Source organism: Brienomyrus brachyistius, chromosome 17, assembly GCF_023856365.1.
Source record: "Brienomyrus brachyistius isolate T26 chromosome 17, BBRACH_0.4, whole genome shotgun sequence".
NCBI classification, from domain to species: Eukaryota; Metazoa; Chordata; class Actinopteri; order Osteoglossiformes; family Mormyridae; genus Brienomyrus; species Brienomyrus brachyistius.
In genome coordinates this window covers 14,005,231-14,023,045 of record NC_064549.1, presented here as the reverse complement: position 1 = coordinate 14,023,045, position 17,815 = coordinate 14,005,231, and the positions used below count along the sequence as shown (strand labels likewise).

Here is a 17,815-nt window from a genome sequence, read left to right as displayed (position 1 = left end):
ACACTAACAATATAGTACAATATAGAACAATAACAAGAAATTATTAGGTAGACAGGCCAATCAGCAGATACTGTGAACAAACAGTGATTTATTTTTTTTTGCTGGCATTTAATTATCACATTTTTATTGGTTGATTTTTTTAATATCTGAAGTTTTCATCTGTTTCATGTTGTGCTGTGTAAAGTGCTTCCTGTCAGACATAATATCCATGATGATTTATTAATGATGCCATATCTCTTTTGAGTTAATATTCCTGAGCTTGATTAATACTTATATTTGTAATTTGCTCTGAACCGCATATAGTTTTTTCAGCTCTAATCTTGAGCATTTCATTGTCACAGCTGCCACTGTCCTTAATTATTTTCCACTCTGCTGAAATAAATTCATTACATGGTTCATTTTTAGCTAAAGAAGACGGCCATGCTATATCAATAGCCTTAATTATTTTCTGTTCTATCCAAATAAATCCTGAGGTTTTGGGGTTTCTCTGACAACAGCTCTCTCTTTCTGAGCAACAAAAACAGAAGACTTGCCACGCTTTTGACAGACGTGGTTTGAGGTGACTCACCCAGCAGCTGCTTCCTTCCGTGGCTGGGACACGTCGATCGCACAGAGTGACTCTTGAGAACCAGAGCATTCGGGTGGCGCAGATTAATAAGATAGATTTTGGGCTGAGGACCCGTGGAACTGAATGTTTCAGAAAGCAGGTAGGACTTAGGCTTCGTGTGACCCCAAATATCAGCTGTATAATCTATAATAATGGACCCAAAATACCCAGGTACATCACGCTAACGTCGCTGCATTTGGGACATGTGCTTTGCATCTTTATTTGTACTCCTTAGTCTCTTTTATTTTATGTATTTTATATGATTCCCTTTTGAAAACACCTTTAAAAAGTATATGCATGTAAATGCGCTTAAAATTTGATTTCACTGATTAACATACTTCTGGGTATGAAATCCTAAATAAATAAGAATATATTAATCAACCAATTAGAAGAGAGATATGTGAAAAGGTAGCGAGAAATCTAACCATCTATTTTAGACCGAAATGTATACATTGCATACCACAAGTTTCTCATACCGTCCAAAAACATGTTCATCAGATGATCTGATGGATCCTCCTGTGAAGGACTGGAGTACCGTACCCTGTTGTGCGCCTTGCTTCCAGGGGTGGGTTCTAGATGAATAAGAACCCTCCCATTGTTAAAACCAAAATCTGTAAAAGGACCTCAGTTTTCACAATTGTGATTTTAGTTCTTTAATACCTGGAGTTAAAATTTTGTTGGAAAATAATATTTCCTTTTCATAATAAATGACGGCAATATCCATGCAAGCGATGGGCTTCTTAAATATAATGATATGGCATCAGAGCTAAGGCTAACACTAAGATCAGCACACTTTCACAAGCAAACAGAAGACCTGATGCAACAGATTGAAAATAAAAGGCACATCATTCATTGTTTACATGTGGAAATGACTTAGGAAAACAATGTCTTTCTGGGACTGAGCTGACTGATTTAATCAGTGTATAAAAAAACAGACACCTTCGTGTTGGCGCCTTGAAACTAAATGCAATTGGTATTTTAGAGCATGACTCAAAGACATTTCAGTCAAAGTCTAAAAATGACTCAGGTGCTCCACCTTTTCTGGGTTCTTTTAGGAAATACATCCCTGTAAAGTTTGTGCGTGGAACATCTCAGTGGACAAAATGTCTGAACAAGAGTATCATGCTTCTCTTCTTCATGCATTAAAACCAAAACACAAACTGTTGCCAGATTGAATTAAAACTCCTTGTATTTTTTTTGCGAAAAAAAATCTATTTTAAATATAGTGTAAATGGAAATTTCAGAGAATAGTTTGGCCATCACTTTATTTCTCTTTGGCTCGACGCTCCAGCAACTCAGCGGTGAAAGTGTCTCTCTAAACTGTGTCCTGCAGTTTCATTGTACATTGCAAATGTCATCTTTTTTCAACCGTGCCAAACCTCTCTCTGGATCAGCTTCTTCATTGCACTTTGCATTGGGTGGTTATCATCTATGCTGGAAATTGAGCACATAAAGCCAGACCTCTACGTTTGTCAGGCACGTGCTGCCACAGTTACCAAGATGCACTTTGACGGACCACTAAAACAGGTGTTAAAGCCGGCAGGGGGTAATCACTTCACAGAAGCTTGCAATCAACAGATGTGTCGTGAGGATGAACCATTATTGGCACCTTTTCCCTTATGTGAAGAACGAAAGCTCTGTGGAGTTTGGTGGATGGAAATGCAGCAATTACTGGGGTTTCTGAGCAATTTGTTTGCTAGAGCTACTGCTCAATGGAGATGAAGCTGGAGTGAGAGGTAGTTAGCCACATCCTCGCTAATCATATAGAAAGTTCTCATAGAGGTGTACACATATTCACCATGGACTTTATGCTTTTTTCATACTTCCCTCCATCCACAGAATGTTGAATAGTGTCCTTTTCTTTTCACCAGCAAGAACATCCATCCATCCATCCATTTTCCAAACCGCTTATCCTACTGGGTCACGGGGGGTCCGGAGCCTATCCCGGAAGCAATGGGCACGAGGCAGGGAACAACCCAGGATGGGGGGCCAGCCCATCGCAGGGCACACTCACACACCATTCACTCACACATGCACACCTATAGGCAATTTAGCAGGTCCAATTAGCCTCAGCATGTTTTTGGACCGTGGGGGGAAACCTGAGTACCCAGAGGAAACCCCACGACGACATGGGGAGAACATGCAAACTCCGCACACATGTAACCCAGACGGAGACTTGAACCCAGGTCCCAGAAGTGTGAGGCAACAGTGCTAACCACTGCACCACCATACCGCCCCTCCCAGCAAGAACAATAACAAGCTAATTACATATAATACCACTGCTTCTCATTTCACCCCTACATGCTGGTTTGAAAAGAAGGATGTCTCCCTGCTGGATGTGGATTTGAGTCCTACGCAGGAACCACTCTCGTTTTTGAACGTCGTCCTTGATTTAAATTAGCCAGCGTCCAGCTTTATGAATGAGCCATAACTGCTATATTGGCCAGAAACAGAAAATTTCTAGAAACCGATCATTTGAAAGCTGATGGGTGATGTTAAGCTATTACGTGATAATGCAGAATCTGTAATTTAATCATGATTGCTACAAGTCCTCCCGGACAGTTACATGGTGAGTTAAACTGCAAACATAGGAACTTCATGGACAGGATTAGTCTTTTGCATCATGATGAAACAGGGCTGCTGCAGAATCCTCAGGCCAGGCATCCGTGTGAATGGCATCAGTCAGCATTACTGTTATGTGTTTGTCACGTTGAGGAATTTTCAGTAGGTTACCTTTCTGAAACTATTTCACCACAAAAGCCATGCAGAAAGCAGTTAACAGGATGTAGGGGGACTATGAGTCCTACTTGCCCTTTTTTGGGACCTAAAAATTGCCTGAAATGTCCAGGATTCTGCTTTGTTTCATGCTGACATTTGCTTTCTACAGTCAGAATATTTTCTATGTGGATATTAGTGTTGCTTAGACACAGAGAAGGAGTTCCCTGCACTGGAACCTGTCATTTATTCTGCACTTGACTCCCCCCCCCCCCATGCCCACTAACAATTCCTCCCTTTTACATAAGTATTCAGTCCTCATCTACCTGATTGACTGCAATTCTGCACATCATCTTCAGAATACTGTAAATGCTTTGGCACTTTACATCATTGTGACCTTTGTTCAACTGCCTTCAATTGCCCCTCGGGGACAGATAAAGTTTTCTGATTTGAATTGAATTAGACACCTCTCTTTATATCTTGCCAGGTGTCCTCTTTTCTGAGAACCAAAATACGGTCCACGCTAGTGTAAGTGTGCCATAAATGATCGATCTTCTATTACCATTCATCCAGTATACGGCAATGAGCCTGGAGCATATCCTAGGAACTGGGCAAAATACTCTTCACTTTATACATGCTACCACTTGGTAGCATTATTAGAAATTATGGTGTTGATTTCCATTGTTATGCTAATAATACACCGTCTATATATATGAATGTTAAACCAGATGATGCACCCCAACTCTCTGGTATAGAAAAGTGTCTACTAGATATACCGAGGCAAAAAAATTAGGTTAAACAGAGAAAAAGTGGAAGTACTGCAAGTCCTAAGGCTGTTTGAAATAAATGTTGACAAGCCCAACCTCAGTGGCCTTCCTACTCAGCTTAACACGGTGGTCAGAGGTCTTGGTCTCATGGTTCATTGAGATTTATGCTTTGATGCTCACATAAGAAATATTACTAGAACTGTGTTCTACCATCTACGTAACATAGTCAATCTTCAAAAGATGCTCTCCTTTCATGATGCAGAGAAACCGATACTTGCCTTTGTAACTTGCATACTGAACACCCGTAATGCCCTTCATTCTAGTTGTCCATCTGTATCCTTAAAAAAGCTTCATCTGGTGCAAAACGCAGCAGCCAGACTTCTCACAAAAACTAAAAAATCTGATCACATTTGCCGTGTTCTGTGCTCCCTTCTTTGGCTTCCATTTAAGTCTCAGATTCATAACAAAATACTGCTATTAACGTAGAAGGCACTGAATGGCCCTGCGCCAGAATATCTTAGAGATCTGCTGGTTTGTTTTACAACCCTCCTTGCCTACTTTGATCTCAAGGAGCAGGATATCTATTACTACCTATTAGTAGAGTAGAATTACAGCAGGTTGCGGAGCGTTCTCTTACAGAGCTCCACAGCTGTGGAATTCTCCCAACGGATGTGCGAAATTCAGGCTCCCTCTCAATATCCAAGTCTAGACTAAAAACACACCAGTTTAGTCTATCTTACAGGGACTCTAGTTCTAGCTCTAGCTCACTCCCTGGTAGACCTATAGTGTGAGATGCAGGGCTGGGGGGCGATCGGTGCCATTGGCTTTGGATAACCTAGACTGTCAGTGCCGTCACGCTAGCTTGACGCCCCCTTGTTAAATTGGAGTGCTGACATTCAGGGACTCCCCATGCCTCTCCTTCCCACTGCCATAGCCATATCTGCCGGAGGTCACATACTGCACTTACCTGCACCTAAATGTTTGCACTGCCTGTAGTCTCCCCTACATTGGCTCAGGTACTTTTTATTCCGCCCCCACCCCTTCTGGGCTGTGCTGCCTGCAGACCCCAAATTATCAAGATATCCTGCCTACCCTGCTGTCTGTGACGTCCTTTCTCCCTTTGACGTCTCTCCTGCCTGCCCTGCTACTGTTCCACTATTCATTCTGCTGTCAGAATCTGCACCAGGAACCTGTGTGCCATCACCTGCCCAACCCACCCTGCTTAAAATCAAATTTTAAAGTTTTGACTGTGTAGAATAGGATTTTGCCATCTTGTTCATCTGACTTCCTCTTTCACCCCCTGGAAGATCGGCATCCCTTTGAGACTTTTTTCCCCAAGGTTTCTTCCTTCTAGGAAGTTCTTCCTTGCCACTGTCGCCTTTGGCTTGCTCACTGGGAGCTTTAGACAGGGATAATGTAGAGTGGTTTGTGGCAATGCATGTGAAAATGTGCTATACAAATAAAACTGAATTGAACCGAATTTAACTTAATTGGGTATATTGCACTTAGATTTAGCTTTTTGCCAGCTCTTCTCTTGAGAGACATTAGTGTGACTGGGTGCTGTTTCTGAGTTTTCCCACCTAGTGCAACTTATGGCATTTCTCATTACAAATCCAGTGTTTTAAAGGAGTCTCCTTGTAGCTCTTTTTGCACTTTTTCTGTGCAAAATGAACAAGATAAAAAGCAATCCTGTTCCTGAGATATTTCTTCTGCTGTAGAAGGAAATCAGAAAAAGTAGAATCCAAACTGGCAGTTTCTTTGAAACAAGTGAAGCAAAGCTTCACAAAAAAAAAAAAATTCATATCACATAAAAATAATTTTAATGCAAATCGGAGTCATAGTACTCGAGTCCAGAGTCCGGTCCACATATGAAAGGACTCGGTCTTGTCACACAATAGGGTGAATTTTCAGTTGGTCTTGACTTGGACTTGAACACTCATGACTCCATCCAAATCCATAGCGTCTGTCTGCAGGCTGTATGCAGCTTTAGTCACGTCCTCGATGTCTTATATTAGCTTCACCGTTTTTGATAGTGATGGGCAGCACCTCAGACTGTGTTTTTCATCCAGTTCAATCCAATACAGAGGCTGGTATCACTGATACAATTTCTGCTCCCAACATCCTACATTCCCATTTGTCCACCAACAACAGCCCAACCTTGTACAGAGCACCTAGGTCAGCTTCAGTCTGATTGAACGTTTACATGCAGGAGTAAATCAGCTTCCAATCACATTATTTGGGAGTCTTAGTCCGACTTTGAGAATTTTGATTTAGTATGATTTCAGTCGCACTGACATGTTTACATGTACTTTAAAAGTCCAGTTTTAGTCGGACTAACACAATAATTCAATTGTCTTAGTGTGCACGTACATATACTGTACTGAGTGACTCACAGTAAGGGGCTCCTTATCTATCGGCTGATGGAATTACCTCCACAGCGCCACCTCCCAACTTTCCCAAAGATTGGGAGCAAGGAGATGATGACATGAGCAGAAGTGAGTCACAGAGTGTTAAATAGGCTATTCAGAGTTAACGTATGTTACATTTATACAAAATTTTAGATAAGCCTAATTAAATAAAAATTTGTAAGTTGGTAGTTTATTTGAATAAATTACATTGAAATATTTACATTTTATTGAGGTATATTCTAAAATATGAGAATATGAGCACCAGCAGTCAGTTCACTATAGTAATCACACTGTCCGCATGTGTCAACACAACAGGATTGTAGGATATCTCCCATAGGAGAGACTTTTGTTGATTTGTCTACAGAAGTATTGCAAGAAGAAGGAATATAATAATTTCATATTTCTGAGCAGAAAGACGTATATTTTGTTATGGTCATAAGACCTGCTAGCTTTCCCAGTGAGAAGAGATCCAGCCAGATTCATTCACCATATCGAGATGTGGCATATTATTGGGAAAATGTCTTCACAAGGCAGACATTGATCTGGGGCAACAGAGGCACTGACTCGTACTCCAGAAGAAGGGAGGTTAAGCGGCATTGTTATGTAACCAGCTATATTCACAGACATCAGTTTCTGCTTCTTGTCAGCATCCTAAAATGTCCCTGTTGTTACCCATAAAGGATACCGATTGGGAACAGGGGTCCCAGATGGACAGATAACACGAATCCAAACTGAACTAAAATCACTAAGCTGTGAGGTCTGTCCTGAGGAGAGGAGGGAAAGGCAATCACTCAGGCAGATGCATGGAGACCGTTACAACCCCAAACATGGAGAAAGGGATCAGGTGCACACACAGTCACAGGAAATCAGGCCTGGGAGGACATTCACACCAAAGGCACATAGGAGGGAATTCAAGCCGGACAGGAGACAGCAGGACAGGAAAACCCTCGGTAAGCTGACACAGTCAAAGTTCCTTGCAGAGACTAAAACCAATTTGACCGGTTAAATAGCTTCAGCGACACCGGAGCAGATTGCAATTGGTCAGGGAGTGTAGCTACATAGAATGATTGGGAACTGCCAACACAGATATTATTTCTATATTACTATCTATAAGATCATTTAAACATCATTTTCTTGGACTGCCTAAGACTTTTTCCACAGTATTGTATATGAAAAAAAAAACAGTTTAACTGGAGAATATTCTATAGCAACCGTGAAATGGATCAAAAAATTGCAATTGGTCAGGGAGTGTGGCTTCATAGAGTGATCTGGAACTGCCATGAGATGATATCGCTATAAACTCCTACAAGAGTTGGGATATTTCCATTTGTGCAGAAATACTGTACTGTACAAAAATCTTAGGCAGTCAAAAAATGCTTAAGGCTTTTTATCTGGGTAGTTAGTGTATATTTGCTCGGAAAAATAAATCACAAATCAACATTAGGAAATTAATAGGCAAATTAACAGTAACACAAAAAACTGACATTAATTTCTTCTGTTCTCCAAAAAGTTGAAGTCTTGTTCGATGACGAGATGAACACTGCTTCAATTCCCAAACCTTTCCTCAGGGGCACCTCACACATTCCATGCATTTGTAAAATTTCACCACCAAATCACTTAATTAACAATTAATTATATGAAAAAAAAAACTCTTTGACTGGAGAATCTTCTAGATCAACAGTGAAATGGATCAAAGAGTCTTTGTAATCAAGATGTAACACACATACCGGCAATAATAAAATATAGACAAAAACCGTTCGGCATCTCTTGGACCTATGAGGATCTGCACCTTCATATACTGTAGAGGAGCAGCCAAGGAGGCACTTTGATATGAACTATTGTCGTCTTTCTGTGATGTTACCAAAAATCGCATTGCCAGAAATGCTATTTGAATTGATGAAGACGTAGATGTAGATGTAGACCTGCTCCAATCCTAGGAAACCCCATTAGGGGTCTGGACCTGAAGAGATACTCTACAGCTTTCAAACACTCAATCTAAATCCCTTAACACTGTATGCAGGCAGCAACCCGACACCAGTCACCACCCAGGGGGAGGAAGTGGAGTCGAGGCAGGAGCACAAGTACCAGGGGGGCCACCTGAACAGCAGGCAGGGTTAACAACACCATGGCTTTATAGAGGAAAGGCCACAGCTGACCATTTTCTAAGGAGGCTCAGATCCTTTGATGTGTGCAGTAAGGTGCTGGGTATGTGCTGTCAGTCCAGAGAGGATAGTGCGCTTTTCTGCACTGTGGCCTATCAGGGAGGTGGTATCAGGTAAGGTGCTGGGTATGTGCTGTCAGTCCAGAGAGGATAGTGTGCTTTTCTGCACTGTGGCCTTCCAGTGAAGTGATATCAGGTGCTATCAGTCCAGAGAGGATAGTGTGCTTTTCTGCACTGTGGCCTATCAGGGAGGAGGCATCAGGTCAGGTCATACCAAATGCATAAACAAACTCATCAGGGAGGCCAGTTCCAGCACGGGACCGATCCTGAACCCACACGAGACAGTGGCAGAGAAGAGGATACTGGAAAAATTAAACAACATTATGAACAGTTCTGCCCATCCACTCCAGGAGGCGCTATCCTGGAGCACCATGCTGTGAATGACCCTCAGCTGGGGCTCCAGCTGCTTATGGAGATCCTTCTTACCCGTTGCTATCAGGCACTACACATCTCCTCCCAAAGCTCCACTTCCCACCCCCAGCCATAACATGCCAGGAAGCATCCTATCTTGGCAATATTCTGTTTTGTCAGGTTGGTATTTGTGTACTTTTCAACTTGAGTGTTTACATTGTTTACACTATGTGTACTGTCCTTGCACACTGCTTGTCTTGCACTGTGTATGTATGCTGTATGTACTATACTGCAATATGCACAGGAATTTCCCCCTGGGATCAGGGAAGTTAATCTAATCTAACTTAATCTAATCTGCAATTAATGTGCCAGCAGAGCTCTGTCTACCCTTGGTTTTCCAGTGCTTTACCTTATATCACCAGTAGTGCTGTCAAAAAGTATCAAAAGCACCGAAAGCATCGATTCTATCGTATATAAAATGGCTTCAATACTCGTTTTTCATGGTATCGATTCAACAGCCTGCACTTCCGGTTCACTCTGACCATTGAGGCTCATAGATTACCAAGGTGCACACCTAGACCTGAGTGTAGTCTCACACTCGAGGTGTTAGATGACAATTTCAGAAGCGACTGTGTTTAAATCGATAAAAAGTGCAGCCAGAGTGACGTCAGTTAAACATTTCTGCTTTAAGACAACAGTCTGGGGGCGGCATGGTGGTGCAGTGGTTAGCACTGTTGCCTCACACCTCTGGGACGCAGGTTCGAGTCTCCGCCTGGGTTACATGTGCACGGAGTTTGCATGTTCTCCCCATGTCGTCGTGGGGTTTCCTCCGGGTACTCTGGTTTCCCCCCACAGTCCAAAAACATGCTGAGGCTAATTGGACTTGCAAAATTTCCCGTAGGTGTGCATGTGTGAGTGAATGGTGTGTGAGTGTGCCCTGTGATGGGCTGGCCCCCCATCCTGGGTTGTTCCCTGCCTCGTGCCCATTGCTTCCAGGATAGGCTCCGGACCCCCTGTGACCCAGTAGGATAAGCGGTTTGGAAAATGGATGGATGGATGGATGGATGGACAACAGTCTGAAATAATTTTTATCCAGCTCCACACTATCTTGCGAGGTTGTGTTGATTAACGTTGATCATTCTGATACATAAGTTTGGAATTGGCAAGTTGTTAGAAGTGTTTGTGCTTTGAGACAGAAGCTAAATAAGGCATGTAAAAGTAATGTATACGAGTATCTATTATATTATGCATCGTAATACTAATACAGAGCTACATCCAATTCTTAGTGTTTCATTATTTACTGCTCGTGAATATCTCTGAACGTGATTACAGTGCGATTTCAATGGTTACTACCGTACTAAATACTATTACGCTTTGACTGATAATGCAATGCAAAGAGTTTTTAGATATAATGGCATGAGTTTACAAAAGGTTGTAAAGTTTTTTACTGCAAACAAAACTGAAATTTCATTTTCACATTAAATACTGGGTTGAGTATTGAAAATGATAGAGAATTAATACATTTTTGGTAATATAGGGAAGTTTGAAATCGTGACAAGACTAATCACCAAAAAATAACAGCACGTGTGCTCGGGGATATCCCCAAAACCTTAGAACTGCCTCTTTATTATATTTGATGACAAAATACATCATTTGATGATGTATATATTGTTGGAATAGAGAGGTATTTTGCAGTATTATATGGAATCGTTGTTCTGGAGTGGCTTTTATTAACCAATTTACTCTGCTAGAGGTTGTACAAACACCTCTCCCAGTACTTAATGAACATGGAGTATAAAATCAAACCCAGCTCATTTGTCAGAATAATAATGCTGGTAATGATGATATTTCAATATGTAATTGGGAACTAAAGCTACAGTCTGTGTGAAACCGTGCCAGGGTGGCAAAATAGATGCTAAAATAGCAGAATTTCATGGCTTGAGCATGATCCTGGAAAGACAGCAGGAATAAAGCCTGGATGAGAATGAAATTACTGCTCAACATTTAAAGGAATCCAGGACGAAGAGGTTCCCTCCAACCGAAACCAAGACACATCGCCTCCACGATAGGATCACTAAATTTCCATAAAAACTACAAAGATTACATTTTTGGACTTCCACAGCTAATTCTGTAAGACTAACAATATTCAGGGCAGACCATAACACTGGAAGCAGAGAGGAGATATTGAACTCTTTCTAGCATTAGTTACAGAGTTATATCAGAGCCTGTCTGATAATGTGTAAACGTGGACCTGTCTTTAATAAACAAGCTTTGCTCATCAACAAGAAGCATGATCTTTCTACATAATATGACTTTGTTCATAATACTTTGAATAATCTCCACCATCTACAAAATGTTAAACACCTACAGATGGGAAACTGGTTTAAGGTGGGAGGTGTGGGCTCACTGAGGGACAGGGCTGACTTTCCACTCAGCAGTTCCACTGTGAGTGTCATCAGAGAGTCGCACTTAACCTATAATTGTCCATTCTCTAATATGGAATATCCTCTATTTCACTCAACCACACACACACACGCGCGCGCGCGCGCGATTCATTGAAAAGATTGCATAAGAGATCAGATAACATTTATATAAAAAATTATTTAAAGATTACATACGTTTGTTTAATTTCAAAGCCATTGTTTTATTTTTTTTTTTCGAAAAATTAAAAAAGCAAGCCACAGTATTTGGGCTGTGACTGAGCTAGCACTCGTTTCTGTCTTAAATGAGAACAGGTAACAAGGATTTCTTTTATTTCGCAGAAGGTGGATTGCTTTTCATCTTGTGGGGATTCTTTAAACTAAATTAATTGAGGAAAATATAGAAAAAACAACGTTCCTCTCTTAACCTACGTTTTCAGAATAGGTCTACTACATTAAGCTGGTGGGTTGAAATAATACGAGCGTATGTGTGAGAAGGAAAACTATCGGACCCATCGCAGTTAAATGCTTCGCATTCGCTGGTTTGCTTTTCGGCAGATGCTGCACTCTAAAACAAGCAGTGATATGAGTACAGAGGTTGAACTACAGTTATCTACAAAAGTACGACTTGGACTGAATAGAGTATATAATAACGTGGACATTTATTTACTTTTACTAACCATTAGGGGGGAAATTCACTCAATATGTATATCGACACGTCTCACAGTCAATGTTATTCATATTAAGTGGCCGGAGAGATCGTGAAGAATAAAAAAGGCAATTCGTATCTAAATAAAACCCAAAATAACTGTAAAAACGAAGAACGTTTCTAGATTTGCCAAAACACACTTAAGGAAAGGCAACATCCCGAAAAAGCAGAATTTCACTCCAAACCATAAGCAAAATTAAAAACGTTTAATATCATACATATAAAACTGCATGATACTTGTTACTTACCGATTCTAAGGACTTGCTGCGAACTCACATAAAACTCTGCCATAAAGTAAAGCAGCGGAAGTAAAAAGCCCATTCTTTTCTCCATGGTCCACGTCGGGGAAAGAGGTTTAACGCTGACATTGGTTTCTCTTAATCCCTTCTGTTAATCTCTCAGCACTCCTTTCCGTGAGCGCAGAGACATTCGCATCCGAGCCGAACCTGTCGCATTAGATGGTCCTTCTGTCGTCAAGGTCCGGACGAGTCCGGCTCTCTCATCAGTTTTAGCCCATCCGTGCTGCGGGTCCGTCCCGGTAATACCGGTATCCTTTCATTTCACCGTAGATCGGCGGTTGGTATCGGACCCCTGGCACTGGGTTTGTGCGCTCCGTTAAGAGCGGTTCTCATTTAAAGAACGGGGCTGTTTCATTCCAAAGATGATCTTAAAAATCTGGCCGCATCTGCCACCAATAACTTTTCCGCTTTGTTTCGCCGAGAAACGATCGAACCTTTGCCGGAATCCTGACGGAAGCGCGGATCTGTAAGCGGCGCCGCTGCCTGAGATTAAGCGGCGCTCACAGTTTCATCTTCTCCGGCTGAATGGGAAATAAAAGCAGCTGGCCTATTCACAAAATACATGTTTCCGTGTAACTAGCTGTTCACTGTAAATTATTTTTGATTCGGTTCAATTCCCAAATACTTCACCTTCAGTAAGACAAAGAAAGCTTCAAATAAATAAAATCACTTTAATGTATGTCCATTGATTAATTTATGTCCAGAGAAGATAATATATACGTTATTCAGTTTACGCGACTGTATTTCTTATCCCTTAATAAACCTGAACACGATTTAAAGCCGCTAAAACTGACTTGTATAATATTAGTAGAATATCACAATGTCCCAACGGAAAAAGCACTTTTACGCTTTTATAGAAAATGCAAAAGACAGGGTTACCGGAGCCAGGTCAGACGCTGAGGTTTTGCGTTTGGCTGAATGGACACTTGTTGAAAAATCCAGTGCTATACATGCAGTGCTGTCCATGCAGTGCTGTCCAGTGTGGGCCTGAGGGGTAAACGAGATTACGAAATAGCCCAGCTACTATATAATACTTACAAATACCTATACCGATTTGTTTGTGATCAAAACGATTTAAAGTGCTATGTTGCAAGAAGCGTGACATTGGCAAACTTTTCAACGATGATTTTATTATTATAACTAGGCCTATTATGATGGTGGCTCTGGAGGCGGTGCCCGCCTTCGATGGTAAAATCACCGCGGTCGGCAGAGTGATTTTCCCGCAGGCAGGGGCGCTGTAAAGGGGGGGTAAACGATGACGATTCTCGGGGCCCATGACTGAGAGGGGGCCCAGAGAAGCCCCCAATAAACTGTGTTGGGGGCCCTGTCAAGATTCTTTTCATGGGGCCCAAAATCCTTAGCAGCGCCCCTGCCCGCAGGACCCCTGAGCAAGACCCTCAATCCCGAAATGTGCACGTCGCTTGGGAAAAGGGCGACTGCTAAATAAAATCAAAATGTAAAAGAAAAGTATTATTGCTGTTGTTCGTTTCGATGTCAAAATAGGCCTATAGGCATATTTGAAAACGAATATTTGAATTAGCTACAGAAAAAGGAGCAAATCAGGTCTTAGATCAGGCACTGAAATTACATTTTAACTACTTTAACTACTTGTTTATTAGTGCCATCTGCTGGAATGGCCCTAAAATGAACATGAGGCCGGAGTGACTCTCTGCAAGTTGATTAATTAACGGCGCTGCAGCAGGTGAAGAAACCGTCACGCACAGAGGTTTTTGTTTTCACAGCCATTAAACTACCAAGTGGGGAGCTGTATGTGTCAAAATCATTTCGTCTTTTTCTTACACACTGGATGAATTCCTGCGTCTAGCGCCACCTGTTTCTGTGCAATAAAGCATTTAATGTCTGTTCCCTTCAGCCTAAAATCTGGTAGCCTTTGCAAAAAAAAACAAAAAACATCTAGACCGGTTCTCCGGAATTACTGCTGTCTCCTTGTTACCGTCTTGCAAATACACTTCACAAATGTGCTCTACATTGTTGTCGATGTGTGTTTGTGTCTCGGCTCTCAGGGTCGGCACCAGGGGCGCTGTAAATGGGGGGGTAAATGATGACAATTCTCCGGGCCCATGACTGAGAGGGGGGCCAGAGAAGCCCCCAATAAACTGTGTTGGGGGCCCTGTCAAGATTCTTTTCATGGGGCCCAAAATCCTTAGCTGCGCCCCTGGTCGGCACCCATCTAACCCAATCCTACATATTTCCGTTTTGACCAGCATGTGACTAGCCATGCTGTTCCCTCCTCCATCTTGTAGTCCCTTACCTCGAGTGTGTTCTTCCAGTTCCCTGGTCTGCTGCATAGCTCACTGAGTTGAGTGTGTGGCTCACACTGGTAAATTCTCCAGTTACCAGTTCGACACTGCCCAGAAACCTCACTTGTTCTCCTTTTTTAGTTTTCACTAGTGTTTGTTATTGGATATCAGTCCTTTCCTGTTTTTGGTTTTTCTGTATTTCAGTTAGTTCCTTGTCTCGCTACTTGTGCCTCGTTTGCTCAGTTTTCCGTGTTTTAGTTAACCCTTGGTGTCTGGGAATTTTCCCTAGTCTCTAGTGCTGTTAACTGTAATATACCACACCAGTTATTTCTTTTCCCTGTGTCTTTTTGATTGGTTAACTGGTCACACTTCTCACCTGTCCTGCATCATGTCTTATTAGCCGTATGTATTTAAGTGCCTATTCTGGGTTGGTTTTTTGACGGTTCATTATAGTTGCATGTTGGTATTCAGAAATGTTTGTTGCAGTGTATTTGTGGTTTTTTGTTTTTTCACCTAGTCTTGGTTGCCGTGTTCTTAGTTCTTTAGTTCTGTTTATTCCTGTGATCCTTTTGGTTTGTAGTGTGTCTTATTTTGAACTAAACCCCTTGTGTTCTTGGAGCTGCCAGTTGATTGTCACTCTTCTCCGCCCATGCCATGTCGCAGCACAACACTCGGCATTCAGAGACTTCAGAGACAGGATTCGGTCTTATGCGATCTCACACTGAAAATGATATGAGGATAATTTATATTTAGTGTTAAAAATAAAATAATACGATATTTATCAAATTATGCAGAGTTAAGCAAGGAAAATCTAAAAATCCAAACATCTAGGACTTCCAGATTTCCACACAAACACCCACACACCAGATGAAACAGGCATATTGTAAAGTGACCGTTCCATCGTCCTGCAAAAATTCGAGGAATACTGCTGACATCGCTTTCTTCCACTGACCTAAGAGAGATGTTCTCTCTCCCTCGCTCACTCTCTCTTTCTCTCTCTGCACAGCGTCATTATAATTCAAAAGGCACAGCCGTGCACTGTGCAGGAAACAGTCTGACTCTGTGTACAATAATAACAAACCATACTCACAGTTTGCAGTTCAGTTATTTAAAGCAGAGATAATTAATCAATACATTAAAATAAAAAAATGTAGGCTTATTTCAATGCAGTGTTTATTTGCACAAAATTATATATTCAGTTGCACAATACAACCTTCCACATGGCTATGCCAGTTAAATATGGTGTCTTATTTCGGTTCCTACATATTCTTCAGTTATCAAAGGGAGAAGCTGAACAAACAAACGATCATTTAAAAACACCAGAAGATTAGGTCTATGGGTGCTCACAGTAAAAAGGCATGGATGATTCTGGGGAGATCTCCTGTAGAAAGCTGCAAAGAGATTCAGCGAGCTGACACTGTGGGTCGACTGGGTCCTGTATACCACAGCTTTCTGCCCAAAAGGCTACTTCCACCCCAAAGCCTGCCCACACGGAAGTAGGGTCGGCGTGTATCCGACTGGCATTATGCAGGGATATCCATTCCGCAGGAGATGGGCCTAAGACAGTGTCTGGCAGGATGCTGGAGGCACAGGATGACGGGCTGATAGGAGGTCAAAGTGAGAATGTGTAGGGAGCACTGAAATGCGATCAGCCTGAGGGCTTGTGGGTGGGAAACGCTAAGCGAGTCAGATATCAACATCATATGAAGGCAGGCGAGCCTGGAGGCCAGTAAGAAGCCGCTGGTCACCTAGCGCATTCCTCAGCTCACGGCTCTGTGCATCCATCAGCAGCGGGCTGTAGAAGTCCTGGATGATGACGTGGCCCGTCAAGGAGATGGAAGAGGAGGAGGTAAGGAGCATGCACCGATTACAGTGTGTTGCCACACCCACCACACAACAAACCACCTCAGGGATGAGAACCTGAGTGCAGCCATGCGGCGGGCGATACACGGTTTTTTTTCTGGCGACTGGAGCGCCAATCCTGCCACCAAGCCCCAAGTTTTTCTCTGTAAGTTGGAAGACATCCTTATCGGGCTGGATGTAGATTAACGTCATAACCAGGACGAAGCAACTGCAGGTTAAGGGCCTCGCTCAAGGCACTACAGCCGGATGTTAGCCTGTCAGTAGCAGCCACTGGCCCTGATGGAAGCTGTCACCTTCAGCACGGGTAGCCTCAAGATGACAGACACCCCGATCAGACCAATTAACCCCAGGCAGAGGGCAATAATCTCCAACACGCCGTGAACCATCCCACAGCCAAAGACAGCATTCCGGAGCCCCAGACAGCAAGAGGGCAGTCACCAGAAACTGCAGCGCAAGACAAGTCCAGGTCCTGGGAATGGAAAATGCCATGAAATCATTTCAGAATCCTTCAGAATGCTGAGGTATGCAGCCCTGGTTACCGCAATCCTCTGTGTGTCACTGGGAACGGGGATGGTGGGGTTTCTGTAGGTCACCGAGCTGCTGCAGTGTCCTGAGCAGAGAAACTTGGTACATTCTCCAAATGGAGGAAAGAGTCCTGAGGGCTGGTGCAGGCTGTTTGGTATGGAAGCAACATCCAACTCTTGCCTAGTTGGCCAGTAAGAAAGGGGTGACATACGGTATGTTTCTGTCAGTGATGTATCTAGAAAAACTGGATTGTTACTCTCACACTACTTCCTGCATCACTGGGGCGTGGGGGGGGGGAGTTCATCAAAGTTTGGTCTTCTGATAACCAATTTGATGTGTTGCCCTATTATATGACATCAGTATATGAATAGCAAGTATATAGTGATAGCAAAAAAAAAAAACGGACACTTGATCCTGTTAAAACTCAATTATTTCACTGATGTTTTTCAATATGGATACTGACCTGGCAGTGATAACATTTTCAGACAGCCTGCCTCAAATCGGAAGTAACTTTGCCTAGTAGCAGCAAAGGGAAGGCTGGATGCAGATGACATTTGATCTTGTACATGAGATCTGCGTCAAAAACTATTTGATGGATCTTATTACTGTCTCAGCACGGGTAGCCTCAAGAGGAAAACTGGCTTCATTTTCAAACAAATTGCCCCAAAA

General features: G+C 42.4%; 1 protein-coding gene across 1 annotated transcript in view; it reads right to left on the bottom strand.

Annotated features, from left to right (window-relative positions):
- LOC125712341 (glutamate receptor ionotropic, kainate 1-like) overlaps positions 1–13,483 on the bottom strand; it is a 49,550-nt gene extending 36,067 nt beyond the window's left edge. Inside the window, exon 1 of the mRNA XM_048982282.1 lies at positions 12,447–13,483. Coding sequence (XP_048838239.1) covers positions 12,447–12,531 — 85 coding nt within the window. The 5' untranslated portion in view covers positions 12,532–13,483. The remainder of the gene's footprint in view (positions 1–12,446) is intronic.
- Positions 13,484–17,815: the final 4,332 nt, after the last annotated feature.